Below are 25,591 nucleotides of genomic sequence, written 5' to 3'. Positions count from 1 at the left end.
TTGTGTCCACCCCACACCCCATAAATATCTTTGGAGGCAAATTTAATAGTTAAAAGAAAAAACAAAAATATTAAAGCAACTTAAAAGCTGGTTTTGAGACTTGCAGATATGTTTTTCTTTTTCTAATCTCTATTATAAAGGTTTTTGTCCAGGTTTACTACAGTATAAGGAAGAGATATATGAGCATTTCCTCACAGTCATAGATTTTATTGTAAGTGATAAAACTGTGGCTAGCCTAAAAAGTCAAATAAAAACAGTATTAAAATATAGTCAGTATTATATACATACATATCAAAGCAGCTTAATACAATTGTACTCATCACATATTTCTGCTGTATCAAGAGGAGCATACTTTAGTACACAGAAAACAGAGATTCTGATTTCAACTTCAAATAGTCACTTTATTATTTGCTATAAAAAGATTTTAAAAACGCAATTCTCAAGTCCAGATGTAATCCCTGATATGTTTACTGAACAGAAAACACAACTTTTGGAAGGAACTGTAAACCACAGAAGGAACACATTATTTCTAATCCAAATTCTTAGCCATCAGGAACAGACTGGCTTCCTAATCTCCACATTGCTTTTGAACATAGTTAAATTCCCTCATCTCAGTTTTTCTTACTGTTTCATTCCCATATCTTGGGTGAATACATACTTCAGGAAGTTTCACATTCATTAAGTTTTCTAAAACCTCCTGTCTTCAGCATATCTAATGCAGATGTCAGATGTTAATTTGTATTGCTTACAACAGTCTACAATCTTGTGAAAGATCTGTTCAGTGGAAAAGGGTAATGTCACTGCATCCTGTCCAGTTTAGAAACTCATTCCCAGGATTTCCTACAGTGCTCTGTACAGCACAAATACAATAAGCATACAGATCTTTTATGGTAATGACACTGACATGAAAGCATTTTAGAGTTAAACTGTACAACTGGAGAGGGTGATTGTTGTGATCTAATTGTGGTTCATAAAAAATTTTTATAAAATACAGGACTTGACAGCAGCATCTTTTACATAATGTGCATTGACAATGCAAACCAGCCTTCTTCTTTTTGCTTTTCCACCTGTGACAAAAGAAACCAGTTGAAATTAATGTATTACAAATTTCTCACAGACTTGTTAGTTAGTTGCAGCTTGTGTGGCACCACAGAGACAGCCACATCACCTACTTCAGACACCTGGTTTAAGCCACATCTACTTTAAGCATTCCTAATTTCCCCACTGAAGATGTACAGTTTGCTGTCAGAACAGGGAGCCTTGGACCCTAATTTTGTTTCTCTTTATCACTCCTAATTAAGGTTATCTTGGACACCAGGAAAGACAGTATTGCATGGTTGCTTTCAAGCAAACAAAAAGATCTGTGTGTGGTTTACCAGACTGCCTGCAGTTACCCACTGTAGTCTGTTCTCTTTACACACCAGGAATCAAAGATCCAGACTGGCAATTTTTCTTTGCATTTGGATTTATTTACCCTTCAGCAACTGACCTTAGCAACAGCTAGATAAGAGCTTGCTTGGCTCTTCTATGTGGTTCTACTAGTACATCATCATGGTTACATGAAATTTTCTGGAGTCACTATGAAAAGACTGACAGAGGTTCCCAGTGCTAACACAGGAAGATGCCCCAGCATAAAGTGTAATTACAGCATTATTCACTTGTAAATAACAGCTCTGTCACTAGCACTCAGGCCCCTTACCAACTGTCTAGAATCCAAACTGCCATGAATTGATTATGATTAGCCTTAGAAGACTTAAGGTAGGAGAGATCTCTCCTGTTTATCTGTCTCACTTTTGCCTTACATGGCACTGCAATCAAACTTTCTGGCTGCAGATCCTTCAGTCTTACCTTTGGTCTTTGGCTGACAGGAGTTAATGTCACACTTTCTGTCGTGGCACTTAGGGGTGAATAAGGTTTGCTAGAGTCTCCTACACACCTGCAGACATTGAAAATGAGATGGAAAAAGTGAAAAATGGCAGTGACCACTAGAATCGTGTCTCACTTCCTTAGTTAGGATGCCTCAGCATCCTTTGTCATCTGTCTTATGTTACATGGCAAGAAATTTAAAAAAAAAACAATGGAAGTTGTGAAAAAGCTTATAGGACCTTTGTCCCATTTCCACAGAGCTGAGTATAACAGAATCAGGGGAAGTCTATGAAGCCAAAGAAAAACACTGCAGCTTTTCCATCATGAACCATTTCTGCTGGACAGTCAAGACACCAGAGAAATGAAATAGTAAAGGGTTAATTTTTACCTTCTTAAACTGGTTGTACTGGCAGAGGAAACACTATCTTCTTTGGAGCTGTCCATAGCAACTGCCACAGGAATAGACACTTCCATTGTCCTCCTTGCATTTTCTAGGCAATAAAGAATAGCTTAATTCTAAAGAGAACACAGCAGAATTGCAAAGCATTCATTTAATTTTCACATTTTTGGAGGGCCACTGCATAACTCTTCAATTGCATGGAATACACATATCAGACACAAAATCAGGATAAACATCAGCCCCATACCCACTCTCTGGAAATGACAGATGTTGAAAGCAGCTACATATTAAGTACATAACATGCACTACAGAATGATTCTTCCATGGATAAACCCTCTGACTTTTGCCAAACAGAGCCTCTGAGACTTGATTTCTCTACTTTGTTCCTTTAAGATTTTATTCACTGTGCTGAGTTTATGTTACAACAGCCTTAGAAGTGTTGTAAGTATTATGAATCAATTGCATATCTACCTGCATGAATATGTACACACACGTGGTCTCTCCTCACTGCCTCAAGTCCTTCCCTTTAGACATCCTCTGTGCTTTAGGAAGGGGGGAAGGGCAGGTGTCCTAGACAGCAGATGTGTACATGCTCATGTGCAGTTCTGCCAGTATTTTTAGTAACTCCATGAAAAGACAAAAGCAGCCTTCACCTGCTAGAGAGTGTTCTAGCTCATAGTTAAACAATGCAGCTAATCTGTGGAATGAACTGCATCTGTGGATATTCCCTTCATATGACTGGAAGCTTCAGTTATTTCTTTCTGTTAGCACTGGCAGTAACTCAGCAAGACAGTTTAGTGGAAAGAGCATCCAAAATACCAAAAATTAAAATGTGGTTGAGAATTGGATAACCACTATGCCGTGATTTCTAGGAGCCTGATGTAAACTCTTAGACTTTTTTCCCTGATCTGTCCCAGCAGGAAAGACTGATTAAAAAAGTCTCTGCAGAGATGACTGATTAAAAAAGCCTGGTTCTGCCCACCAGTGACTATGCAGCAGAATACTTCTGCAGACGATGACATAACAAAGAACAGATTTACCATGAAGCACGATATTTGCAGTAAATTACTATGAAAATAACTATGAAAATAAGAGAAGTTTAGCTGATATATTTTTAGCTTTCTAAAGTGAAGAGTGTTTGCAACACACAGTCCTTAAGAGCAAATATACTGCTGACCACAACTGCTGATCCAATCACATATGAGCACTGAACTCCCAAAAGGGGGAAAAAATATTGTTTTACTAGATTTTGTTTCTCCTGAAGCTGGATACTTACCAGTATTATTTAGGGATGGGGGCAGAGCAGAAGATATTGTCGGTGGGACTGTATCAGGGGCAGCTGATTTCTGCTGGTCTATTAGCTGCAGCAGTTTATCACGTGCTTCTGTACTCTGACGATTCAGCTCTGCTATTCTTTCCTCCAAGCTCTTGGCTACCACAAGATGAGTCTACTTGGATAATTGAATAATTACTTCCAGTTAAAAACTTTGAATTCGCATCTTCAAAGACAGCATGCAATCTGTTTTTTCAAATACTTCTATGCATTTAATTTCAACCCAAAAAGAAATATAATTACATAGCATCCCCTGTGAAAAAAACCTGTTTCTGTCCCTTTCACTGTCCTGTATCTAGGTCCTTAATTTACTGTAACCAATTAATATTTAATTGGTCTTCCTACAAATAGGAAAAGCCAGCTACTGTTTATACCATTAAAATAAACAATAAAAAAAAAAACCCTAACCGTCCCACATTTAACCATAACTAAGAAAATATTTTATGGGAGAGATACACATTCAGGATGGTGAAGGGAAGCAAAAGCATATTTCTACAAGTATCATAGAACTCATCTTTAAACCAGGTTTTGATCCACTCTGACTTCTACCCCTCCCCCTACAGCAACTGCTTCCACAAAATCAACACAAAATCAACGTTTGCATCACCTTGTACAATTAAATGACTAAACATTACAGAACATAATAAAATCTGGAATGTTACAACATTCAGCCTATATTTGCATGAGGAAATTAAAAAACTTTAGGATCCTTAACTGAAAAGTAATTCAGCCACTGTGACAGAACAACAGGAAAGACAGCAGCAAGGGCAGGGATCAGGAATTTCTGTGATGTTAATTCCACTCACTGGGGTGCCACTGAAGAGCTGTTTAGTTGCAGATTAAAGGTTTTCTGTGTGAAGTGAAGCCTTCAAGTTCTTTCTTCCCTAAAGATTTTGGAATTTTCGCCACACAGCAGGACAGACTGATCCAACTAGTATATGCACTGCAATCAAGTATTTGCAAGAGATGTACTTGCATCACCTTTAATCCCATAGGTTTTTGGGTCACAGTAGTAAGAGAGGTAAAAGGCACAGATTTAAACATGTATTTTACAAGACTGAAAAGAACCTGTGGGTTGGTGCAGTGGTCTCACTGTTACTATTCTCCATGTTGTAGAAACCAAAGGCAGGGACTGGATAGAGGAAGATCCCCCCCACTGTAGATCACCTACGGACCCTGAAGTCCATGCACAAGTCCATGGGACCTGATGGGATTCACCTACAGAGAGAACTGCTGGATGAGTTGCAAAGGCCACTGCCCATCATATTTGAAAATTCATGGCAGTCTGGTGAAGTTCCTGCTGACTGATGAGGGGAAACATAACCCCCATTTTCAAAATTGGAATAAAAATAAGAATACCCAGAGACCTACAGGCCAGTCTCACCTCTGTGCCTGGCAAGATCATGGAGCAGATCCTCCTGAGGGCTCTGCTAAGGCAAGCAGGTAACAAAGGGGTGACAGCCAACAGGGCTTCACTAAGGGCAAATCCTGCCTAGCTGATTTGGTGGCTTTTTACAGTGGGGTCACAGCCTGGGTGGGCAAAGGCAGAGCAACAGACATCATCTACCTGGACCTGTGCAAAGCATTCTACACTGTCCCACACAACATTCTGATCTCTAAACTGGAACAATATGGATTCAATATGGATTTGCTGGATAAGGAATTGGCTGGCTGGTCGCACCCATAGAGCTATGATCAGTGCCTCAGTGTCCAAATGGAGATGTGTGAGGAGTAGAGTTCCTCAAGGGTTGATACTCAGGCCAGTGCTGCTTAACATCTTTGTCAGCAACATGGGCACTAGAATTGCATGCATCCTCAGTGAGTTTGCTGACGACACCAAACTGTGTGAAGTCAACACACTGGAGGGAAGGGATGGCATCTAGAGGGACCCTGACAGGCTTGAGGAGTGGACTCATGCAAGCTGCATGAAGGTCAGCAAGACCAAGTTCAAGGTTCTGTACCTGGGTTGAGGAGATCCCATGCATCATACAGGCTGAGAGGAGAAAAGATTATGGACATCCCTGAGGAGAAGGACACTGGTACACCAGAAGCTCATCAGGAGCCATCAGTGTGTGCTTGCTGCCCTGAAAGCCAACGATGCCCTGGGCTGCATCAGAAGAAGCAGTGACAGCCGGACAAGGGAGGGGATTCTCCCCCCTCTTGTCAGACCCCACCTGGAGTAATGTGTCCAGTTCTGGAGTCCCCAGCATAAGAAGGACATAGAGCTCAGGGAACATGTCCAGAGGAGAGACAATAAAATGATCAGAGGGTTGCAGCACTTCCTCTAAGAAGCCAGGCTGAGGAAGTTGGGGTTGTTCAGCTTAGAGAAGAGGAGACTCCAAGATGACCTTACCATGACTTTCCAATATCTGAAAGGGGCCTACAAGAAAGCTGGGGTAGGGCTTTTTACATGGGTGTGTAGTGAGAGGATAAGGAAGAAATTCTTTAATTTGAGCGTGGTGAGACACTGGCACAGGTTGCCCAAGGAAGTTGTGGCTGCCCCTCCCTGGAAGTGTTCAAGGCCAGGCTGGATGTGGCCTTAAGCAACCTGGTCTGGTGGAAGGTGTCCCTGCCCATGCAGGGGGATTGGAACTAAGAGATATTTAAGGTGCCTTCCAACCAAACCATTCTATGATTACTCAAGGTAAGAGACGCTTGATAGTGTTGCAACCATACCTCTCTTTTTGCAGCATAACCTTATCCTAAGCTTCTATGTGTGCTCAATATAAGAAACTAGTATTAACATCCTTAAGGAATGATAAAAATCAAAGTCTCCAAGTAAACGAATGAAAATAATCTTTTTTTTCTATTCTTTTCCTTAAAACACTTGGCAACAGGGAAAAAGACTCTTAAAGCATCACAGATGCTATTTTTAATGTATGGGAAAGCAGAAAGATGAATTCAGCAATACTTTCTTGTTAAATTCTCACCTGTCCTTGTGAAGAGTCTGGACTAGGATTATAGTTTGTATTGGGTCTGGCTGAGGTAGGCAGTCATTTCTGTCTTCAGATAAGCTTCCAAATTTGCTCAGTTGAGCCTTCATGAGAGCGTTCTGTCGTGTAAGCTCAGCTATCTGTCTCAGGAGATCACCATTTTGAAAAGACTCTTCAGCTGTGCTGTTTTTTCTAGTGTCACCTGGGCAGGACAGACTGTTTTTCTTGTGGGAACTCTCCAAGCCTTTGTCTGCAGGAGGAATTGATTGCCTTTGAGAGATGAGAGAGTTTTCCTCAGTTGTGCTCTGTGTTTGCAGGGAAGAAGGTGAGCTCCTTTCCTTGCATGGTTCTTTTTTGGTGTTTTCAGGAGACTGAGAAATGGCTGTAAATGCTACTAAAAGAAACAAAGGAAAAGTAAGGAGAGAGATGTGATCCTTGTCAAGAAACTTAACAGTGACTTACTGCATCAGGCTAGTAATAATCAAGTAGTAACCTGAATTGTAACATCTGTCTGGAATGGTATTATGTTACTGATCAAAGTTACTCTATGCATGATCCTGTTGCAAAAACTCATCAGGTTTACTATTTTCTATTCCAAATAGTCTTACATTTACATCATTAAAGAGAACTAAGAAGAATCTAAGAGAACAAGATAAATTGTCTTGAATTCTCAGAAAGTAAAAATATTTCTTACGTATTAGTCCTTCATTTCTAAAAATCCAACATAAACAAGTCGTGGCATCTAAGAGTTGGTAGCAAACGTCTAGAAAAATATGATAAGACTGGTAAAAAACGTGAGAGTCTAAATAAGCTTTTACTCAGCCCTAAGAAAAAGACTGCATGCCCCCAGTCCAGCAAAAAGATATTAAGGTTATTTTTTGTGTGCTAATGCTGACCACTGATAACACCACACACACATGACCAAATACCTTACAGTACTGTCAGCTGCTACAGGTTAAGTCCAAGTTGGATTTTGTTATCAAAGCCAGATTTTCTGTATTTTATATACCAAATAGCCCATTCCTTCCCAAGCTTTAGTTTTGTCTCCTGAGCAGAGGATGTCATTGAAAAATTTACACATAAATCTGTTTTATGAATATTTTTTCATAAGGAAACATTCATGAAGTTTAACATTTGTTAAACCATTTAGGATCATTAACAGTCTTAGAGTAACAATACATTTCTTACACCGCTAAACTATAGTGAAGTCTATGAATACTGTTTTCTATTGTTTCAAATAACAGAAAAACATCTAGCAGTTCTCAGTGGGATTGAAGACACATGTTTTCTGCAGAAGCTACCTTTAGTTCACTTCCTCCTGATTTATCATGTGACTCCTTGCAGCATAGGTGACCACTAAAAGCTTGAACTAGATCTAAAACTTTCAATTGTCCTGCAAAATCCTTAGATCAAAAAGACCCAAACCCTAGAGGCTGACTTTCTGACTCGATAAAGGCTTGCACAGCAACACAGCTGAAAGGGGGAAGGAAAAAAAAGGAGGGTAGGCACAAAATGCCACTACAGTGCCCATCTTCCTGTCAGCAGTCATCAGGCTAGCCATAGACTTATCCACCTCTCCACATCAGAGGGTTGCAAGGGCCTAAGCACACTAAGATGCATGTGGTTACAATTAAAGTTGCAGGAGGAAACAGCTAACTCGGAGAGTCACAAAGGGTTCTCCCTTCTGCTCACTGCATTAAGTTTAAACAAGAAATACCTTCCTTAATCACCCCTGATGAACTTTCTTCCTCCCAACAGCCAGAACTGAGCTACTGACCTATAAAACTCCTGAAGCCTGTAGCTACTGAAGACTGAGTACATTTGATTATCCAACACTACACAGTTACACATGAAAGTTCTCCAACTACTTCCTGTGTATTACATAAAACCCAGTGGAAACCTGCTCCCAAAGCTTTTAGAAAAACCTTTCCTGAAAGAGTATGCAGCCTACAGACATCCTGGTTTGTGCACTGAATTTCCAGTCTTCAGTAGTTGCACCATTAAAGGTGATGGAGGCCAGATTATACCATCAGCAGATGGCAACCTGATGATATGCTTGCTATAAACAAACAAAAAGTTATAGCAAATCATACCAAAGCAACAATCAAAACAAGTATAAAATAAAAATGCTGGTCTTGATTGCCACTGGCAGGACTGCACAGAGTAGATGGAGAACTGCAGGGGACAAAAAAAAAACCCTAAAGATTGTATAGCAACAGGCATAGGAAGAAATGAAATGCATATCTGTGTGCAGAAGTAGGATATAGGGCCCAGCTATATTCCAGCTACAGGGTCAATGTGGCCAATCATACAAATTTTTAAATTTCCACAGAAAATGAATCCAGGTAGTGTGAGACTGAAACAGTGACATGCTACACAGACTCTGAAGTCTCCTATCACCAGAGAGACCTCACCGTTTTGGAAGGGAGACAATTCCTGATTGCTCTTCTGCCGGGGAGGTGACAATAGTACAGCTGGCTGGAAGACATGAGGTGGCAAGCTTCTACCACCTCCTGCACCACCTGAAGCTTCTGACCTCTGGAGAAACTTAAAAGAAAGCTCTTCTCGTGGGAATTTCAGCATACCTTCCCTGATGCCTGCATCAGCCTTAGGCTCAAAATAGCACACATCAGCTTTTTCTAAAGGAAGAGACAAAAAAAAACAGAGATAGAATTAAAAAAGAAGAAAATCATATAATAAGCATCTTAGTGCCCCAGGGAAAATTCTCAATACCAACTTTTATGTTCAGGTATCTGATAAAACAGATTAGAATATGTTCCCCACAGATTACTAAATTCCTTCTGATTCCTTCTGTACAAAATTCTTTCACTGGAGCATAACACAAATTTTAATTGGCCTTAAAAGCAAAAAGAGTTCTTGTATGCAGCCTCACAGCTTCAGGGCACTAGTAAGTGATCTGTTTATAGATCATGCACAGGACTTACAGATGTGTCTTGTGAGGAATACATATTTCAGTGAGCTGCCTTTGGCAATACTGTCTTGAGAAAAGCAAACCTGCGTACCCGTCCTAACAAATATTATACATTTGATGGCAACAGTGGTGGAGTGGAAAATATTTTTTATAAATTAATTCAAATTGGATATATCTTCAGAAAAAAAAAAAAGGTAATTGTTCTGTATTTAATTACTACTATCTTGTCTCTAGGTTGCCATCTATTTTGAACATACCAAGGAGGCACAAAATGAACAGCATGAAATCAAAGTCGTAGCTGAACTGTGAGATCAGTTATTTTAATACACTTACATCCATTGCTATAGCAGTGCTATCTTTGAATTCTCTCTTCACAATTTTGTTTGGGACATTTGTTTCCAAAAGAAACATCAATGGAAAAAAAGCAGAACATAACTTGATTCCAAAATCCAAGAGACAAAAATAAATAAATAAAAAAAATCATCCTTCAAAGGCTAGGAACCAGAAAAGGCTGTTTGCCTAAGATACTGCTTGTGGCTCACACTAGTGAGGTTCTGAGACTGAACTTAAAACCTGTCACCCACTATTCAATGACTGTGGTAAGAAATGAGCAACATCTTTTTGCCCTGTTTCACCATACAGCACTGCATTTCTAAAGTATCCCTCTTACGTGCTACGTGCCACTATGATACACCCCCAACTCCTTTCTCAGCCACTCTGGTGTCTCTAGTGCAGTCCTGGGAGTTTTAGCACGGAAACTGTGTGTATCTCAAATGTTGGCACATCCAGTCAGATGTCTTCAGCATACAAGAGACCTCCTTCAGAGGGAGGAAGGCATTTTTTTGTACTTCAGGAAGCTTCTGCTCTGGGAGGTTACTTTTCCTGAGCAGAGAGACCAATAAGGAAAAAAGATTGGGAAATTCTAGGTTTTGCACAACTGTTGAATAGCACGGTTTGGGGTTTTTATGAAGCAGGAGGGTCTGTTTTTTGGTTGGCTGGATTTTTTGAGGGGTGCTTTTCTGATTGCTTGGGGGTATATTTTGGGGTTGGATTTTTCATTTGCTTTTATGACACCCGGGGCAAATCACAAAAAAGGGGGTCTGGAACATGGCTTCTTCCTGAGAACCCCACACAGTCAGGAAGAAAGGTTTTTTACCACAAAAATGGTCCAAAAAAACAACATTTAAACTAAAAAATACAAATAGTTCCAAGGACTCTTGGAATATCACAAAGAGTTACTGACCTTGAGAGCAGAAATTGTCCAATTAAGCAACCAACAGGGGAAGACAGTTGGGAGAAAACTCCATGGTGAAAGAATGTAAAAAGTACAAGGTGGATCATGTTTGCTTAGTTTGGCCATCAATGCTACTACCTCAACGTAGCCATGTATCACACAACTGCTGATTCACCTCTGACATAAAGTCAAACACATCAAGACTTCTGCCCGATTAAAGGGCTTCAAGCAGCTGCTGTTTCTGGTCAGCAGCGACCTCCAGTGTTTTACAGAAGAAGCAATCTCACACTGTAGAGCTGTCTTAGCAAGGCGGTAAACAATAAAGGTGGGGTCCTGATTCGGCTGTTTGCTTTTTCTTTTTTAGGAACCTCAGAATAAAACCTGACTTTTAAACTTATCTTAATGGAAGGATACTACTTTAAAAAAAAGGATGACACTTTAAAAAAAAACAAACTACGTATCACTTAAAGTTCAAGCCCAGGATTTGGCTAGAAGGTTAATCTTGAAGTCCTGACCCAGACAGCAGAATGCCAGGAGGGATGGAATACAACCTGTAATGCTGTTAAAAAACAACCTGTAGCACACTCCTTGTGCTTAAAGCAGAACCCATGGCATATGAATTTCCAGAAGTGACATGCATGCTCAAGGAAGAGGTATTGTTCAAGCAGACATCTACTAAATACCAAATTTTCCACTACAGGGATTAACTAGCCACAACTCCCACCGCATTCTTCCCACATGCAGGCACACACCTTGGCCGTTCACTGGACTTGTGCTTGCAATTCCAAAATGGTTTGGACTTTGTTCTCTTCTAGGTTCTTACCAAAGGGAGGTTTTTAAATGCTTGTGTGAGAGAGATCAGCTGTTCATTTGTTACTGTCATGTACTGCTGAAGCTTCTTCTAAAGGATGAAGGAAAAATAAGAGACATACAGAATTCTGTATTCACAGAATCACAGAATGGTTTAGGTTGGAAGGGACCTTAAGAATCATCTAGTTTGGAACCCCCTGCATGGACAGGGACACCTCCCACCAGACCAGGTTGCTCAAGGTTGGCCTTGAACACTTCCAGGGAGGGGACAACCACAACCTCCCTGGGCAACCTGTGACAGTGACTTGCCACCCTCACACTTAAATTTCTTCCTGATGTCTAACCCAAATACATTCTCTTCCTGTTTAAAGCCACTGCCCCTTCTCTGATCACTACATGCCCTTGTAAAAAGCCCCTCTGTAGTGTAACAAGGCAACCAGGTGCCACTAATTGCCACGAGCTTGTGTCGAGCCCACCTGTGCCCAATTAGGGTGGGCCCCCACTGCGCATGAGCAGGACCAGGGGGCCAATAAAAGGGCCCACCCTAATTGGGCACAGGTGGGCTTGACACAAGCTCATGCTCACTCCCTGGCAATTAGTGGCACCTGGTTGCCTTGTTACACTACACCCCTCTCTAGCTTTCTTGTAGGGCCCTTCAAGTAGTGGAAAAGTATTCAGTACTTGAGCAGGTCTGAGAAGAAATTTGGCCTCTTAACACCACTGCATGAATTTGTGAGATTCCAGTGAAGTAATAAGTATTGGTATCTCCATGTTTCTCATTTATTTTCTCTCCTGCCCCTCCAAAATTCTTTGTTTTTCTCTTTTCTAACTCATCACTCCCTCTACAAGGCAGCTTTATTGCTTCATTCCAATTGTAACCATTCAACAAATCTATTTCCACTGAGAAATGGAAAAAAGAAATATGTAGGATTATAACTAGTCTACTCTCTTGCTTCTGTAGTGTTACTAGTATAGAAGCTTAGATGCAGACATTTAAACCAGTAGACCAATAAAGTAAATCTCAGATTAACAGAAATATCATCTCAGACTTTAAAGTTAAATATCATGCAGGAAGGTAAAATGTTATCTTCCCAAACAATCCTTTCTGGCCCCATCCCCCTTACCATAATTATCAGACTCCTTGTTCAATTTTAGTTTTCTTCCTGTTTATTGTTAAGATCTAAACATACGACACACACTAGCAAGACAACTCAGTATTCTAACAAGTCATTCTGAGGGGAACTGGGGCTCAGTACCTGTATAGTAGTGTTTTCTTCCCTCACTAGAAGTGTTTCTGCAGTCAGAGCATCAATCAGTTCTCTGTGTTCATTCAACATCTCCTCGTACTGCTGTCTCATCACTTCTTTCTCACGAAGCTGTGTTTCACTCTGAAGAGGGAGAAAAGTTAAAAACCTGCTATATCTGATACAAATTCATACTGGAAATCAGTAATGGGTATATACCACATCATACTTTTAACAGCTCTCGCCCCTTTTTCTAGATTGACTTCGTTACTTTCATGACAAAATCCAATTTTCAGGTCTTGAGAACTGTCAGAGAGCTTACTGCTCCTTCTATGTTACTCCAAGACACTGTAGAAAATGGTACACATCCTTGATCTTCTGCCTTGACAACTTTTACAAGCTGAAATTACCAGCATTGTCTCTTCACATGGATAAAGTTTTGTCATTCATTGAGTCTTAATGCAGTAATACAGTAACTCCAGGTGTGCTGATGCTTGTCAGTATCCTGTGCTACTTGTGCCTATTCTTTAGTTTCCTTAATTCATTAATGCAGACAAATTTAAGTAAATAAAGGAGAAAGTAGCTGCTTTTTAATGTTTTCCCTCAGGGAAAAGAAAAGTTCTAGAGGGTTTAATTTATTTTTTTAAGAAGACAAAAAGCCTTCTTCAAAAGACTTCGAGCACGATGCAGAAGACCTTACTGTAGATGGTATCTTCAGTGGGCAGTAAGTTCTATTACTTTAGGACAGATCACTGCATTAGCCAGGCTTCCTGCACACAACAGAGTCCTTTACACCTCTAATGGAATACAAAACTGCCACTTTTGGGACCTGTGTAGCTTAAAAAGTGGAAGCTGCAGAGTCACATAAACACATCAGAATTAGCAGGTGGGGCCCTTCCCCAGAGAGATCCCTGCATTTACTCAAAGGAATCCCTCAAGAAGAGAAATACATCCCATCTCCAAAACACAAGAGATCCTGGAAAGCAACTGGGGTACTCTTGTCTGCTGCACAGGCAAAATTAGAAGATGATCTGCCCATAACATAGCATATTTTCTGCTGCCATTGAGGCCAGAATTGAAAAAACACCAACGAAGAAGTGTTAATACACAACACCTCTGTAGCCACATAAAGTAAATGGATAAATAAATATTTTTGAGAAGAAACCATAGAGACTGTCACTAGAGATAGACAGATATACTTCTTTTAAGCATATCAGAGATATGCCATCCACTTTGTGGTTCTCTTTCACCTAGAGAGAACAACTTTACTGATCTGTATTGATCCCAGTGAAGCAGGACGGCACAGAAAATGGAAAAAAAATGTAAACAGTCCTACCACCTCAGAAACCAAAGACAGAACAAAATAAGAATGTTAAACCTGGTAGCAGTGTTGAAGTCTATTGATGCCTTAGGTCATCTGGATGAGCTATTGTACCTACTCATCCTATGGACTGTTAACCTTGTATTGGAGGAAAAGCCTCAAAGCTGCTATGTCTCTTATATTTATGCATGGGGAAAGCATGAGGGTTAACAGCTGTATACATCCATTTGGGTTCAGTACACCTGGAAAGAAGTCTTTTCCTTCCAGCCCATTGCCACTCTTGAAGACCAATTGTAAACCTGAAACCATAGGCTTTTAAAATTCCTTCTTCAAAACCATTTTATTGAAATGCATTGATAGCTGTAATTTGGGCATTAGAACTTTGCTAACTCCCCTGGCTAGGCAAAACAGACGGTGCACAGGGCACTTGATTTATTCCTATCACCATGGTGATCAGGCTTTCAGATATACTCAGGCAAGCTGTGACTCTTCACAGTGAATTCTAAAATTCTATAGTAATTTGAGTTCCATGAAAAGCACAAAAGTCAGCAAAAGTTAAGGATGAACACTGACTACCTATTGAGCAACTCTGAACACAACTAACCATCTTTGTAGCTTGAGCGATTCATATATATATTTCTCCTCATCATTTTAGGTAGTTAATCTAAAAAAGTTGCAGATAATTCTGAAACAACAATCAACTCCTAGAAGGAAGAAATTATAACACATCTATTAAAGTAGAAAAAACATCATAGAGGTGCTCAGTAAAAATTGTCAATACAAGTAAGAGTTGGTACACATCTTTTAAAATAAGAAGTCACCTTAAACACTTAAACTCCTTGACCTTGTGTTTGAACAGGATAAAACCTCTTCAGATACACTGAATGTTACATTCATAAAGAGAAAGTAGCAACTAGGAAGGAAAAAACCCCTGAATATTCTACTCAAAATCCACAAAATCCTTCCCCATAACTGCAAAGGAACCAAATTTAATACCCTGCTTTGGTATTACAACTTCAATCATTCTTATCTTCTTTCAAAGTCTAAGACCTTCTCCGCCAAAGTCCATCTTCTGGTAGTAGTGGCTTTTCACTCTTGAACTGACCATTTAGCATTTGCTTACAGGTCTTAAAGAAAGTAAATTATTCCACACAGACTAAATGCAGGGTAATAAGGTGTTCTAGATCCAGAAAAAAAAATCACATTCTTAAATAAGGCATTGTTTTTTCCCCCAATTATTATATACTCTGAAAAAGAATCAAAAACCAGTTCCACATTCATTAGCAATCTATTGCCTTTGCTATTAAACTGAGGATTGGGGTTTAGGTAAAATATTCTGTATCTATTAAGAGGGTTGGAACTCCCATAACCTAGTTTAAGATTTTACACAAGCCAAATGAATCTGTGAGCCACTGATGCATCTTGAATAACTCTGCGCTGGAGATTAAGTCAAACACACTTTTTTCCTTTTCTTTTTTAAAAGGAAGTTCTACACAGCTTACAGGTCCTCTTGTCCATGCAATTCCATTGATAGCCAGATGTGCATTGCTACAGTGAGCATTTCAGGTCATTCTTGCTTAAGGTGAAGTTGCTACTATAGATAGAGAGGGAAGGAATCCCTCAGAGAAAACTGGGGATTTGGATCCACTGCTCTGACAATAGAGGAAAACAAAGGAAGAAAATTCATCTCTAAACAAGGCTGTAGTTAATACCCTGTTACAAATCTGAACATACTTGAACAACAAGCTTTAAACTATTTCAATTGGTATTGTCTGCTAACAGTCACTGAGAGACTTTCATTGCAGTCTTTTCATCAGGGATGTTTCTAGCAAAGTTTTAACTCCTGACTGCATGCAGTTCAACTAATAAGCAAGTATCATAAGACTTCAAAGTAAACTTGTAAGGAGACAGAAAAAGACCGAAATTCACATCTGTAAAGTAACATGGCATCAACGTGGCATTTCATTCACTCTACAGAAGTTATTCAAAGTCTCCTCACCTCTTTCAGGTAGCGCATTAATCGGCAGAGCGCGTTCACCAGTGACAAGGTAAACCCAGTGAGGCCTTCCCTTCTCTCTGTTTTTTGAACCTCACGGCCTGTACATCGCTCATATTCCTCCAATTCATGCTCCACTTCATGTATCATGCTGTTGAGAGTATCTAGGCTGGATTTGTTGTCCTTCTGAAAGCCAATGGAGACTGAACTAGCTGGAGAATCATCTGTCCTCTGCCTTGCAGAGTTCTGCGCTGTTTGTTTTCTTTTCACTGAGAGGAGAGAGAAGTGTCATTGGGATTTCAATTTCTATAGAAAGCATTGTGATACCAATGAAGTTACAGTGTTTACTGAAGTAAATCTCAGCAGAGGCCCTGTCCTGCCCTGAGCTGAAATGGTTCGTCAAAGAACATCCTCAGCCACCCCAGTTATTTTCATATAATCAAAAAAGGACATTTTCTGCCACCACATTACCGCCTCTCAAGTATGACTGGAGGGCATTTTACAGAACCACAGAATGGTTCAGTTTGAAAAGGACTTTATATTTAATCATCTACTTCCAACCCTCTGGCCATGGGCAGAGACACCTTCCACTAGAATGTGTTATCTTAAATATCTTAGATCAGGATATTTAGAGGTTATCATGGATACCTGTTTGTACTTCCCTCCGACTCAGTTAAAAGCATGGAAATAGTTTGGTAGTGAAATACCAGTGCAAAATATCAGCTGCTTTACAGGTCTTGTATTTAGTGAGCAACTCCTTTACAGCAAAACTTTCATGTTACAGTTGGTATCTCATGTCAGTTCCCATATATAAATGTGTGTAGATTATGGGGCCTGAAATATATCATAAGTCTGTGCAGCACAGAACCGAAAGCTGTACCAGAAACAGAAGAGCCCCAGGCAGGAGAGAACTTTACAGCTATGAAGGTAATGGTTAGCATCAAAGGGGGCCATATTTATGGTTCCCAGATACCTATGGACTTTGTCAGTGAATGAGCAAAATACAGAGGAACACACTACACACTACTGTGGAATGTCCATCCTGCTCAATATCCAGCTGGACAAAACTGTCCCTCATCAAGCTTTGAAGTTAGTCCTGCCAAAACTTCCAAAGGTCCCTTTAAACCTGTATTTTCTTATGATAATAAAGACCTTGGTCAAATTAAGGTATGTTATTTTTAAAAGTACTAAACTTTTTCCTGCAATTTGCTTTTGTTTCCTTGCATGTGGGTTCAGCACTTGTCTCACAGTGTGAGTGGAGTCTGCAGTCTCTTCTCCACCTTCATTCTGAAGTCTTGAAGAGATTCTCTTGACTACATTGGTAGCATTGAGGGCTGATTTAAACACAACACCACACAAAACAAACAAACAAAAAAATACACATATTAAGTATTTCAAGTATGTTCTTAAAAGTAATACCTTATAAATTAATTTTATTAAAAGAGCTGGCTCCTTAGTCTGGAAATTAATCTGAGCCAAATTAGCACATGTCTCTGTCTCTCACCCCCACCCAGAAAAGGAATTCCAGAGAGGATCCTGTGAAGAGCCTAACAACCCTTCAGGAGTTTTGATTTGGCAGTTCCAACCTGACTGATTCAATGATGTGGAAACAGCTATTGGAGTCAAAGGAATATCTGATTCCTGTGATAAAGTAGTTTTTCTCACATCCTTTTCAGCCCACAATGGAGAATTCATCAAGGAATTGTCTTCTTGCAGTAGATGAAGTAGCCTACATTCAAAACAAGCAGAACAGTGAATTGTAACAGGTTAATAGCATGATTCTAGACTACCTGTACATTGTAGAAAGCACCCTTTAAAAATATCTCTAACAGCTCAGGTGAGTTCCCATCTCACATTCATTCCCCATCTAAATGTTTACAACAAAACAATATTCCTAGAATTCTGAGGTAAGGAAAGGAGAAGGGGCAGAAACAGAAAAAGTAACTTAACTATACCCACGTAGCAGCCTTTTAAGTACATCTATTTTCAGTTTTAAGAAGCTATAAGCCTGAATGAATAAATTTGTACTGACCTATGAGAACTGATGCTGGATTTCAAATTCAGAGAGTCATGGTGTCCATCTTCTGATGGATAAGTTGATAATGCTTCCTCCTCCACTTCATTAGGAGCCTTTTAGGAGACAACAACAAAAACAACAGAGACTTCAGAGCAATTTCAGTTTTTCCTTACAAAGAAGTCAGAAATCAATTTTCTTGAGCTATTTCAAGAAAAAACCCAAACTCATTAGTTTTTCTCCACCTTCAAAACAAAATTTAAAATAAAGAAAACCCCGCTCATCTTTGTGGGAGCGGTTTTGGGAGACTTCAGTACCCACTACTGATACTGACAATTGTCTCTGCAAATATTTTTATTTGGATGATTTCTATTAAATAACAAACTTCACAAATACTGTAGGATTTTAAAAGAAGCTTTAAAGACTGAACGAAACAAATACACAGCTATGTCAGGAAGAAGACAAAAAAAGCTACCTCAATTATAGCATTCCTAAAATTTCAGCTATTTAACATTACTAGCCTAACCACCTCATAACGAGATATGCAAAATTACATTTATATTTATGTGTAAAATGCAACCAGAAGAAAAGAGAAACCTATGTCCCACAATCAAAGCAAAACTTAAGCAATCAAATTTGGAGTTAAGTTTCCCCTAACTAGCAAGTTTCTAAGCTTCTGGTTATGCTTTACCAGACAGTATTTAACTTTGATTTTTGTAGGCATGCAAGGAAAAGAAAATCTCCCACCTCAGCAGACAACTATGAGTCCACATTTCTTTTAAAAATTTAAGCTTATCCAGTAGCATGAATCCAGCGTTACTACACAATCAAGGCTTCCCATTAAAAAAAAAAAAAAAAAATCAAACAAACCCCCCTCCCAAAACGAATGACCGAAAACCAAATACTACACCAAAGTATGTCAAAAGGAAGTACTGCAACTGAAACTGCAGGTATTTGTGCATGACAGTAGGAAACATGATGAGAGTATGGCACCATCACTTTTGCTTCCATGGCCCTTTTGGTCTTCATCAGTGAGATGTTTTCTGGGACTGTCACATGCCTGTTCTAAAATCACAGTGAGCACCAGTGGTACAATTCATGTCACAAAAGGACAACTGAATGCAAAGGCAATCTAAATGCAATTTTAAACAAATAGAAGCAATTCAAAGACTTTTTTACAAAAACTAAATAATTGTAAAATAGTGTGAACTATCAAAAACTAAACTTGTAGGACTAACCAAGGCTGTGGAATTAACTGGAGTACTCTTCAGAAATAAATTCAAGCCCAAATGGCTTTGTCCCCGATAAGAAGACACAATTAGAAAATCAGAGGTATATTTCAATAACTAGCACATAGTTAAATGACACAAGAATATTTTTTCTTAGTCTGCAATTACTTTGTTCTCTTGGTAATAATTACAGTATTTAAGAGAGTGCGTGATAACATGAGAGACTTATAAGATGTTGGTGTTTCTCATATTTCAGGATTGAGAAACCAAAAAAATCACGATTCTCACAGTCTCACAAAACAAACTCACCTCAATCTAACACCATTTTTTACATATGTCATCAACACGGTACACAATAGACAGAAGACAGGTTTACACCTGCTAGGAAACTCTACCTTTGAGTATTCTTATTTTGTGCAAATAAAAAAGCCACAGGACATGCATGGAGGTAAATATACATTACCTGGGAATCCATGACAGATTCACTAAGGTTGGAAAGATGGGTGTGAGGATCACATTTTTGTACTATGGGTCTTTGAGATGAGTCACAATTAGGAGCCATTGTTACATTAGGGAAACCTAGAGGAATCAGACAAAACAGGGAACAACACAGAGGACTGGGTCTGCTGTACGTCACGGGACTTAGTAGCAAAAAACCCTTCCTGTACCTTGAACAAAAAGGGTCATAGGGGTGTATGTTGCTTTAAACAACTACCAAAGGCCAACCATAGAGTTATCCTACAACATTTGGCCACGTACTAGGCTTCTGTCCTTCTCATCTATGTAAAGACACTTGTGCAGAAGCAGCATGTAGGATGAAACTGTGATTATAAGCAAAACAAAATGGCAGCCTACAGAGAAAATAATCTAAGTTTAAGATATCACATGCAAACAGCCAATCCTGCCTTCCAGCACCACAAGGACCCACAAACCAGGATAGGAAACTCTTGTTCACAAATTGGTGATAAATCTTTAGTGATATCCAAGAGCAGGTAATCAATCCATGTAGCAATGAGAAACAGAATTACTTCAATGGCTCAAAGCAGTGCTCTGTATAGGCTGGTGGATAGGTTGTGGAAATGGTGAGCATCAGGTATTTCACAGTAAGTGATCCAAATTCCACTGTGGACCATATCAGTAGAATAATGTGCCACAGTTTGCTCTTCCCTGCCGTGGGGGGTGTTATTCTCATCTGTTTCATTCAATATTAACAGGATCATATGTTACGTGATGAGAGGAAAATAGTTAAAAAGAATATTTTACCAAGCAAGCCTATTTACAAAAACAAAGGAGAAAATCTTACTTATACTACCACATATAAAGGGTCTACCTGTTCGTGTGCGAGGAGCATCCCCAAACAAGTCTTTTGCCACAGCCATAGCCTGATCAGATCGTTCCAATACAGCTGGCAAATAGTATTGATCAGACAGAATCTGAAAGTATAGCATATAAAGAAATATTTCATACCAAGCAGACTGATTTTTTCCTTTGTGTTTTTGGTATTGTTCTTCTAGAACAATATCTGCTTATGTCTGCTTCCATCCAGACATAAACAAGAAGCTGGGTGTTTATAACATTTTCATCAAAACATACATCTGGCAATTAAAAAAAATCAGAATGCATCCTCAAATCACTTGATCTCCATGCTGTCAGGACAAAAACCACTTACCTACATGTGACAGACACATAAAAACTGCGCTATCTGATTAAATCCAAGCAATTCAGGAATATCTGTTTCATTTTTGTTTCATCTCGCTACAAGAAGGACACTGAGGTGCTGGAACATGTCCAAAAAAATTAATGAAGCTGGTGAAGGATTCAGAGAACAAGTCTGATTTAAAATGTCTGAAGGAACTGGGGTTGTTTAGCCTGGAGGCTGAGGGGAGACCTTACTGCTCTCTACACCTGCCTGAAAGGAGGCTGTAGCAAGGAAGGGATTGGTCTCTTCCCCCAGGTGACAGAATAAGAGGATATGGCCTGAAGGGAGGTTTAAATTCAGTATCAGCAAAAGTCTCTTTACTGAAAGGGTTGTCAAGCACTGGAACAGGCTGCCCAGGGCAGTGTTAGAGTTACCATCCTTGGAGGGATTTAAAAGACCTGCAGATGTGGTGCTTAGGGGCATGGTTTAATGGTGGACTTGGCAGTGTTAGGTTAGCAGTTGGGAGTCAGTGATCATCCTAAGGGTCTTTTCCAAACTAAATGATTCTATGAGTCAGTCTTGATACTGAAAATCCAGCCTAAAAATAAAGCCAGACACAGCCATAAAAGTTTCAACATCCATAAACACAGGTGTCTACATCTGGCATCAGATGTTTTGGGTCTCTCCATACCTTTCTCCCAAGACACAGCTTATCTCTCTCCCTTAGTATTTCAAGTCCTTCCCTGCCACCACAACAGCAGCCACCTAACAAGGGAGGTCTCTGAGCCCAAAGCAAGAGGATTTCACCTATTGTGAGCCAATGGAGGTGACTGGGACATGGCTCTGTGGGCAGAACACAACTCAAAACTCAGTTAACTGACTGGTGGTTTCATTCACAAACTTGGAAATGAAAAACTAGTCAAATTATATTTCACAATCTGGAAAGAAGGTAGTTACTCTTAAACACCTGAGAGGAGACGAGACATTTGTAAGTGATCTCCACTTCATTGTAGTTAATCAAATTGGCCAGAGAGACTGCAAGTAATTCAGGAGATCCCACAAGAAAGACATGCTCATGCATGTCCTTCTACTCAAAATTTGAGAACTGGGAGACAATATCTGCTCTCCCAGGAATCATAAGAAGAACTGGTTGGCAGCAGTTTCAGAGGACTATGTGCTGTTATTGCTACAGTTTCTTTCAGTGTTGGTTGGCAGGTGTCCTGATTTATATTCCGCCCCATTCAAAAAATTGCAGACAGTGGCATTTCACCTGGTTCACTCTCTCCCCATTTTACTATGCTTTGTTATGTCAAAATGGTTTCCCATACACCAAATTTTCATGTCTTTCTAGTTTTCTGAGCTTGAATTACATGGCAATATATTGCACTTCTCAAAATTCAGCAAGCATCTCACGTATCTACTTTTCCAAATCCCTACTCAGTCTTCACACTTGATGCTAAATCTAGTCTTCCCATCTAGCCATCTAATGTTTACCTGCCCCAAACCCTAAGGCAATTAAAAGTAAGGTGATGTGTTTAATCAGATCAAAATTACCCTGACTGATTTGTTTTCACCCTCTCTAATAGCTGAACATTAGCAGATTCCTAACTTTCACTCTCAACAATCCATAGTTACAGAGACTAACTCATAGTGTTTTTCATTCAGATTTTTAGGCAGACAAATCCCCAAAACATCAAAATTTTGCTTATCCCTTTAAATGCCTTTGCTCTTTCTCTTCAGTCTACAACTACAAGGAAAAAACACTAGTAGCAGCATCTTCCTAGGTTTTTTTTTTGAGTCTTTTGTAACTGAGTAGTATTCAAGGGGCTTAGGAAGATATACTCTCACAGAAGTAAGCAAAAACCATAACAACAGTAACAGAGAAAAGGAGACAATATAGAGTGGTTGTGCACTAAGGTGAGACACAGACTGAAAAGTCTCTCTAGTCATATCCTAGCAGTCATGGCTCCCCAACATTTGCTCTGTCAATTTTCCTTCCAGACAAGCTCTTTCTTACTGATTTCTTGCTTCAACCTTTCTGCCCCTATAACTCTGCATTTTATCTCTCTTAAACAAACAATGGCATGTAAATATGTTCCTCCCAGAAAGAGAAACATGCCTATATCCATCAAAGAAAAATACTAGACAGAGGAAGAAGGCAAGACAGGCAGTAAGAACACGTATCTTTCTCACAGAACACAGTTTTAACTTCACAAACAGTTCCTCTTCAGACCCAGAGAGGTCTGCAGAAATATAGAGGGCATAGCCAGGCAACAAGGATCAAATGAGCAACTGTACAGATCAGTTAATGTTAGACAGCCTAATCCAGTCATTGCATGCACCCAACACAGAGGAGGGAGAGTGTACACATTATATGGAGTCAAATTATCTAACACGGGGAGCAAATGTTGACCTACGTCCGAGAGCAGATTTCCACTACTGCTGAAAATCATCTGCACCAAGCTGAAAGTGAAAATTTAGCTCTCACCTCATGCATCAGGGTCAATTTCCTTTTCTCCAGGGAATCAGCAGCCAGTTGTTTTTGCTTCCTCCATTTTCTTTTGAGTGCTTTCTCTTGCAGTTCCAGATGTGCCAGCTCTTTGTTTTTTGATTTGTGTATTTCATGGCGACGCAACTAGGTAAACATGAAAGAAACCATTTCAAAATCAAGGGAAAATCTAAATCAAAATCTGCAGGGTAATGTTAACAAACTCTTCTTAATTGTATCATGCATATGTTGAATAACATTTATGTTAACTTCATGGTAGTACCAATGACAGCCTCAGAAACATCTGGAAGTGTAAAATGCCATTAAGACCAGCAAACTTTAAAGCACTCCAGAGGTGAATGGGGAAAGTCTCAGTTTACATCTGCTCTACACCACTGACTCAGTAAATACTTTCTCAGCTGTAAGGGAAGGAAAAAAAGAAACACTACCACCTATAATATGCATGAAGAGACACACCCCATTTTCCTGATGTCAGTTACCTGAGATATTCTACCAATTATTTATATATTCAGTTTAAGTACAAATTACACAAATGAAACCTGTGAGGGACTTGCAAAAGTGAGCTATCAGAACAGTAATGTATTGAATCTAGTCTCTCTCTGCTGTTGTGTCCAAGTGTCTTGAAGACCCTCCCAAAATCTATAAGCAACAGCAGTTCATACTGCCTATTCCAACCTGGTGAATAAGTGCTACCACAGAAAACAAACTGGAAGTCACATATTTCATACTAAACAGGTTGCTCAGTGTAAAAAAACAAAAAAAGCTAAATTTTTAAAATTAAAATTTAATATCCTCAGAACTCAAGAGATTCATTAAGTAAGCCATGTGTTTCAGTTCTTCCAGCAGAGACAGGACTTCACTGAGTTTTGATTTGATTATGTTTTTATGCTTTTATGATGACATACACTTTATTGAAATAGCAACTATGGCTACCACCATGGAAAAAAAAATTGAAAAACACAAACTGTTGGATGCAGAATATTGTAAAGAACCAACACAGAAGAAGCAGTACTTTCAGAAGCTTAAAAAAGGAGATTAAACACTGGCAGAAAACATCCTAAGAATGGTAAACACTGACTCCAGATAACCAACTACCCCTCCTTGCTACAGGAAAGGAACAGCAGTGGATAAATAATAGTAACAAACTTACTATGTCCTCAGGAGTTGCACGGAGGACTGTCAAATCACGGACAGTATTCTGCAAATAGGAACCAGAGAACACATCAGAAGCAGAACTGAGGACAAACTTGTTTGGGTTTTTTCCAAGATTCACTTGGGAAAAAAAAAAAAAGCTTCTAAATTACAATACAGCTCGCTAGCATTTTAAGTCAACTCCCATTTGTATCGCATTGCAAAGCATTCCACCCTCAGTGAAGCGGGACATGACCAACAACACCCCTGCCATGACTGCTGGGGGCCTCATCTCAAACAGCATCAAGGCCGAGAGAGGGGCCGTGTCCACGCCACCCACGCACAACTCCCGTCACGGTCTGCCCTCCCCGCCCAAGCCCCCACACAGAAAGGGGAAATCCAGACATGAGTCCATACGGAGAACAGTGACCTCCAAAGGCTCCCCCCGCCGGCAGGTCCGAGGGTACGGAGGCTCCCCAGCCCTTCACCAGCCGGCAAAAGGCTACGGCGCCGGCCCCCTCGTCGTGGCTACCGGGCCCGCCTGCAGCCCGCAAGCCGGAGGAGAAGCGGGAAGAGCGGCCGAGGCCGCAGCAGGCCCGAGGCCCGGGCTCGGCAGCGGGGCAGGGGGAAGCACTCACGTCCCAGTCCCGCTTGACTGCCGGCGGCTTCCTGGGGCCCTTCCTGCCGGCGTCGCGGGGCCGCGACCTCCGCAGCAGCGACATGGCCGAGCCTGCCGCGGGGAGGGCACGGAAACAGCGCCACGGGGGAGGGCAGAGCGGGGCCGGGTGATCCTCCGCCCGCCGTTGTCATAGCGACGGAGCCGATCGTTGGGGTTTGGGTTTTTTCTTTCGTGTTTTTTTTTTCTCTATTTATTTATTTCTTTGTTTTCTCCCCGCCCTAACGGGAGGGAGGTGGCAACGGCTCTCCCCACCCCGCGCGGTTCACGCCGCGTTCCTCTCGCCGGAGAACAGCTCCTTCCCCCCCAACCCCGAAGTGCAGC

General features: G+C 40.3%; 1 protein-coding gene across 1 annotated transcript; it reads right to left on the bottom strand.

Annotated features, from left to right (window-relative positions):
- Positions 1-251: 251 nt before the first annotated feature.
- On the bottom strand, positions 252-25,394 carry SPICE1 (spindle and centriole associated protein 1). Its single transcript, XM_030469415.1, is given in 19 exon segments — positions 252-1,067; positions 1,849-1,936; positions 2,255-2,357; positions 3,543-3,714; positions 6,530-6,561; positions 6,564-6,923; positions 8,947-9,171; positions 11,451-11,517; positions 11,519-11,599; positions 12,765-12,896; positions 16,073-16,338; positions 17,263-17,403; positions 17,656-17,798; positions 18,102-18,199; positions 19,776-19,891; positions 20,643-20,745; positions 23,440-23,586; positions 24,611-24,658; positions 25,230-25,394. Coding segments are annotated over 19 exon segments (2,460 nt in total). The 5' UTR covers positions 25,314-25,394; the 3' UTR covers positions 252-1,013.
- Between the last annotated feature and the right edge of the window lie 197 nt (positions 25,395-25,591).

This window comes from Calypte anna, chromosome 1 (genome assembly GCF_003957555.1).
Source record: "Calypte anna isolate BGI_N300 chromosome 1, bCalAnn1_v1.p, whole genome shotgun sequence".
In the NCBI taxonomy this organism is placed as follows: domain Eukaryota; kingdom Metazoa; phylum Chordata; class Aves; order Apodiformes; family Trochilidae; genus Calypte; species Calypte anna.
This window is presented reverse-complemented; position numbering and strand designations above follow the sequence as displayed.